Source organism: Lethenteron reissneri, chromosome 41 (genome assembly GCF_015708825.2).
Source record: "Lethenteron reissneri isolate LAM-NWPU_2019-01 chromosome 41, ASM1570882v1, whole genome shotgun sequence".
NCBI lineage: Eukaryota > Metazoa > Chordata > Hyperoartia > Petromyzontiformes > Petromyzontidae > Lethenteron > Lethenteron reissneri.
This window is the reverse complement of record NC_083819.1, coordinates 9,779,974-9,785,973: the sequence shown is the minus strand read 5'-3', so window position 1 is coordinate 9,785,973 and position 6,000 is coordinate 9,779,974. Positions and strand designations below refer to the sequence as shown.

The 6,000-nt window shown below is 51.8% G+C and overlaps 1 protein-coding gene across 2 annotated transcripts in view; it reads left to right on the top strand.

Annotated features, from left to right (window-relative positions):
- The first annotated feature begins 595 nt into the window (after nucleotides 1–595).
- The window catches only part of LOC133352666 (E3 ubiquitin-protein ligase UBR2-like), a 53,734-nt gene continuing 48,329 nt past the window's right edge, over nucleotides 596–6,000 (top strand). The window contains exons 1-4 of one of the 2 annotated variants that reach the window (XM_061568446.1): nucleotides 596–900; nucleotides 4,138–4,598; nucleotides 4,793–4,871; nucleotides 5,865–5,975. In XM_061568446.1, coding sequence (XP_061424430.1) covers nucleotides 838–900; nucleotides 4,138–4,598; nucleotides 4,793–4,871; nucleotides 5,865–5,975 — 714 coding nt within the window. In that variant the 5' untranslated portion in view covers nucleotides 596–837. The remainder of the gene's footprint in view (nucleotides 901–4,137; nucleotides 4,599–4,792; nucleotides 4,872–5,864; nucleotides 5,976–6,000) is intronic. The other variant, XM_061568444.1, reaches the window with a different exon arrangement.

Sequence of the window (6,000 nt, the reverse complement as noted above, 5' to 3'; positions counted from 1 at the left end):
CACCCAGTCTCAAAACTCACCCAGTCTCAACACTCACCCAGTCCTCAAGACTTTCAGGGGAATTCTGCTGCTGCATTGGGATGTTTTGGCCAATCCAATACGTGCGGGTTTGGCTTCGCGTGAAAATAAACCGGGGGAACCCGGAGGAAATTCCGCACAGATGTATTCATTGCACAATTCCTTGCGAAGCGAAACCCTGTCCGGTGCTGCCACCTACCGGCCCCGTTTCCCGTCACGCGGGGCGACCCGAGTAGTGGGCGGAGCCTACTGAGGGAGTGGGCGGAGCCTACTGAGGGAGTGGGCGGGGCCTATTGAGGGAGTGGGCGGAGCCTACTGATGGAGTGGGCGGAACCTACTGAGGGAGTGGGAGGAGCCTATTGATGGAGTGGGCGGAGCCTACTGAGGGAGTGGGCGGAGCCTACTGATGGAGTGGGCGGAACCTACTGAGGGAGTGGGCGGAGCCTACTGGGGGGGTGGGCGGAGCCTACTGAGGGAGTGGGCGGGGCTATCGAGACATTTTGCTTGGCGATATATCGCGATATTTTGCGCGACGCATTGTTTCCCTCCGTGTCAGCGCGTCGGCAGCAAGTGGCCGGAAGTCGGTGTCGCATCGGATCGGGTCCGACCGGAAACGCGACGCGCGTGCAATCGAAACGGTTCCCCCCTTGCATCCCTGACCCGCATCCCTGACCAAAAGGGGGGTCCTCCATTCTCCCCCGCCCTCCTTCCCGTTCCCCCCTGGGCGCTTCTCGCGACCCGTGAGGCGCAACGCAGCCAGCAGCCCCGGGCCACCGCACCGGCGGGAGCGGCCCCCCGTCCCACGTGGATGCCGCCGAGATGACAGAGGGCGAGTTGAGCTCCGCGCTGCGGGACGAGGCGTTTGCGAGAGACGCGGCCTGGGTGAGCAGGAGGCTGAGGCCGATAACGCCGTAAAGCAGTCACGAGACGCTCGCTGTCTTCATGCTGCTGCTGTTGTTATTGTTGTTCAATGTGTATGTACGCCTGTGTGTGTGTGTGTCGTAGCGGGGAGCGGTGGTGTAGTGGTTAGCGCTGCGCTGCGCCACGAACCCGGCCGCCCGAGTTCGATTCCCGCTCACGGTCAACACGGAATATCTCAACCGGTAGCTGGTGCGGGGTGTAGTAAACATCGCCAGTGGGGAGACAAAGGCGGCCGGGCGTGGTGCTGGCCACCCAACCCCCTCGTGTGCCGTGTATATTTGTCTTTGGTGCCGTAGTGTGGTCGTTATCCAGCTCCTGTGCGGGATGCTGCTGCTGCTGCTGCGTTCGACTTGTGTCGGTTCATTCTTATTTTAATCCCTGATACCGAATTTGTTTACATATTTCACAATTTTCTAGAGTTAATTTTATTTTCCATTCCCTAGCCGCTGGCTCTGGCCTTGTATAACATTGGGGGCTTTCCCAGGTGTTATTGGTAGCCGCCGTAGTAATGGGGTTTCGTTAAGAGGGCCCAGTGGGCAGATGCATAAAGCAACTTAAACACAACGCTGAGCTCCGATTTACACCGGTGGCAATTAAGGTTTAATTTCAGGGGTTTCTTCCTTAATTATTGCTGTAAACAAGTCTACGCACCGCCCTATTGCGTAGGCAGGAAAACGCACCTAATTTGGCTTTTGAATTCGTCACTGGCAATACGCATTTGGTGGCTGGCCCCTTGGATCAACTTGGCCTCGCCGCAGAACCGGGGAATTTCCACAAGTGGGGCTCAAGCCCGTAAACATGAGCTGAGCACCGTTCCACGAGCGGGAGACAGTCTTTTAATGGGGTTTTTTCTTCTAAAAGAGTTATCCTCTCCGATGCGTGGGGGTGTCTCCAGAAAGTATGGTATAAAACTAATAACTGTATTTGGATTTTACCAGGTAAAGCCCACTGAGCTATGTAGCTCCTTTTCAGAAGCGACCTGGCCACATGATAGCTCAACAAAGTGGCTTATCGCGTGGAAATTTATAGCAGCCAAATGCGTGTTATCCCCTTGTACGTGTGGGATTTCTCCATGTAACTTGGTGAACACAAAATATATTATTGTGGACACATGGATTCTGTGATACATTTGAACACGAGTTTGTTCTCAGAAGATGACCCATTCCAGTTGATTGGTGACGGGGCTGAATGATCTCAGCCCGGTCACAAATGAAATGAGACCCCCCCCAGTTTAACCGCAGACGCCTGTCTGGATTCGAACTCAACTCCTCAGCCATGCCAGCTCAGCATTGTGAGCCCTGAACCATCCTTCCAACTCAAAGATTCAAACATGACAGCCGCAAAGTCCGAGCCGATTGCTCGCCCTACCAACGATGCCACTTGTTCGGACATTAACTATTTAACTATTTAAATTATATTTATTTGAGCACTGACCTATTTATCTCTTTTTCAGAAACAACCTGACCATAAATGTGATAGCTTAACGAAGTGGATATTGATTGCAGCCAAATACTGTGCTCTCAATGCATGTTTCTAAATGTGGAGGGGAAAATCAGAGGACCCAGAGAAAAAATCCACACAACCACGGGGAGAGAGACACGCAAACTCTAAATATACAGCAGGCGTCAGGGTCAGGATCAAACCCACAACCTCCTGCATACCAGGCGAGGTATTTAACATCTCGCCACCGTGGTGCCTATACAGTATAGGTGAACCATGACAGGGATTGGGCTCTTCATCCCAAATGCACGACCCTCCTGCGAGAGTCCCAGAGACGTGGCTCCCCTGGATAAATGCCACTTTAAGTTCTCATGTAATAAGACGGATGAATGAGTCAAGATCGTCCCTTATTCTCCTGATTGTACCTTATTCGCACCCCCTCCCCCATACTATATTTTAAAAGGATATTTTGAGTGCGCCTTCTAGTGTAGTGCGGTAAGTGTGAGTGACCAGTTTTGTATCATTTTACCGAGCACAAGTTTGGGGTGCGTCTTACCTTCCGGGAGTGTCTTATAATCTAGATAATGTGTAAATGTCTTATTGGGTTCAACCTGGCAGTGGTGCAGCTCGTTACGAATCGGAGCATCTGAACCATCTTCCACTTTCATGACGATGCCATGAGGTTATTTCCTACGACGTGGCTTTGTTTATATCAAAATTGTGAATTTGAAACTCGTGTAATGGCACAGGCGTCGAGGTGTCGTGTTTAATTTGCGTGCGGGTTTTATCAGCAGTCGAGTACATGTGCAGTACGACGGTCGTCGACTTACGAACATCACCAGTGGCAATTAAGGAATGCACAGGCTACACTTGACTGTACACCTATATATATTGACTGTAGAGTCAAGTTTAGCCTGCCCATATCTGTCAACCCCTTATCAGTGCCGACCTTATTACAGACCAATTCAGACCATATTGGTCACCTCGTGCCCTTATAAATCTCAACGTTCATCCTACAAAGTCCCATCACCTGAAAACTCAATTTCCTGTACAGTACAAGAATAGGGGTCATCCATTTAGTACGTACGCAAAAATCTGTCAAATCTTGACCTCTCCCCCCCTCCCTGTATGCACGCGTACTTTTTACACCGCCCCCACCTGCGTACGTACACTTGATGCACCCCCCCCTGAATCCTATAGAACGGCGATATTTAATCCACGCAGAAACGATCAAGGATTAATAATATTAACCTGTTTAAGCAAACTGATAGTCCACCGCCGGGCTATCTAACTCATTTGTAGGCCAATGTAGACAAATTATTATCGAGGCTTCAACCCCCCCTCCCCCCGTTTCCTACGTGTACGTACATTGTCAGTAGGCCCCCCATACGCAAGCGTTCGCATTTGGGTTAACCCCCCCTCCATGCGTACGTACTAAATGGATGGCCCCATACGGGTAAACCATATGGGCTGACAGGTATGCCTGCACCTTATCTGGGAAGACTAATCAACACATATCCACCAATGCTTTTAGAAGGGCCAGGAACGAATGCACAAAGTGGATATGACATTCTCAATACATTTTGAATAACGGTCAATGTTTAAAAAAAAATTCAGATACACTTGTATCAACTGTTTAGCCAACACTTCATGTGGCTAAACTTTGTTTTTGTTTGCATACCGTCTCTTCCGCATGCACAGCCAAGAACTGTATACTTTTCTTTGCACGTATTTCTCTGTGCCGTTTGTGGCCTCCAGGTGTGGCAGCGTGACGGAGGCAGCAGTTTACAACAACACATTTTGGGCCATCTGGCACGCTTCGTGCCCGGCATCCACCGCACTTGTGGTGGCTTTGAAGCGGCGACTCGCACCCGGCCCAGCGTCCCGGAGGGCAGCACTCCTGAAACTCCCAGCACCAGCAGCAGCACCAGCAGCAGCAGCAGCAGCAATGCGCCACCCGGAGGAACGCCCGAAACACCCAACGCAGTCACTGCAACGCCGGGCGGCGATTCTGAAACGGCCGACGGTGGCAATGACGCTGACGAGGGCCTGGGAGGACAAGGGGAGCTGCTGGTTCGCCGCGTCCTGCTGGATCCCCTCGGCTGGTTCCTGTGCGGGGAGGATCCGGAAGCCGGCTTCCCCCGCTTGCAGCTGTCTAACCGACCAGCACAGCTGTGCGGGCACGTGTTCCGCAGCGGGGAGCCCACATACTCGTGCAGGTGGGAGGAGGGCGACAGTCGACAACAGTAGGGCTTGAGAGTCGCACCAAATTGCGTCGGGTTTGAAATGTTTGCTTTTTGAGACGGGTGACTGCGCATGAAGAGCGCAATGTCTCGTCTGAGTGGCAAGGCAGCGTGAGCTCTGTTTGAAGTGACACTCGGCCAAACAAAACTGCCCGTCTTGTGTCCTGCAGGGAATGTGCAGCAGACCCCACGTGTGTGCTCTGCATGGACTGCTTCCAGCAGAGCGTCCACCGCACCCACAGATACAGAGTGAGTAAGGATGAAAGCGATAACTCTATTCCACTGTACAACCAAGCTGCGGTGACGCTCTGTTGTCAGTGTACCGACTTACATTACATGCAATGAATGCAAAATTTGCCCACCCCTATCCCTGCTTGGCCCCAAACCAGATTCAGATGTCTTGTGAGGCCATCATATCACAGTTTAGGTCTGACTCGGTGCAGCCAATAGAAAAGCAGTCGTGCTGCGAGGGCCTCATGCTGGCTCGGCTCGGATGTGCTATTGTAAAAAGGAAATGAGTGACTGAGTGACGGTGAGCAAGCCAGAGAGCGCATGATCGAATGAGTGAGCTAGGGAGTGTTATATGAGGTCAATGTAACTCTTGCTGATGATGTGCTTGTGCTGATTTGGTGAACGTAAAGCTGTGGCAGAGTGGTTCGCACATTGTACTCCAACCCGGCTAACTTGGCTTCGATCCCTGGCCGTGACGGAGAACATAAGTAGCCTGCCGTTTATAAACCTGTCTTGGGCCCCCCCTCTAGGCCGACTCGGCCTTTAATTAACACCTGGTACTGTGTGTAACCATCAGCATTGCCGTGACAAAGCCAGGCGAGCATGGTGCTGATCATATCTGACCCACCGTGCGCCGTGCTGCCATTAACATGTGTTTCGCTGACAACACTTTCCCCGACAGTCTGGAAGTTATATGGGGGGTTATATCTATGGGACCATTTTTCCAGTATCAAAAGGCGTTATCTGGTCTCACACTGGTGAGACAAGGTCATAAAGAAGGCTGCCTCTGGTGTAGGCCAATCAGTTTCGAAGACGATGCATCAAATATTATCAGAGCATGTTTGTTTGCATGTTTTGCCACAAGTACGTGTGATTAATGCAGACTTGATGCCTTGCAAAAGGTATCTTATTCGGTGTTTGAACATCTTAACACCTGTTTTATTGCCGGAAAGGGTAAAACCTATTCTTATTTTTCATCATTTATATGGGGGGGTGTTTGTGCGTGTGCAGATGAGTACGTCGGGTGGCGGAGGGGTGTGCGACTGCGGAGACCATGAAGCGTGGAGGACAGGGCCGCACTGCAGCATGCATGCGCCGGGACACGCTGACGCAGCAGCCACTGTGAGCAACGCAGCCGCGGCCCCCG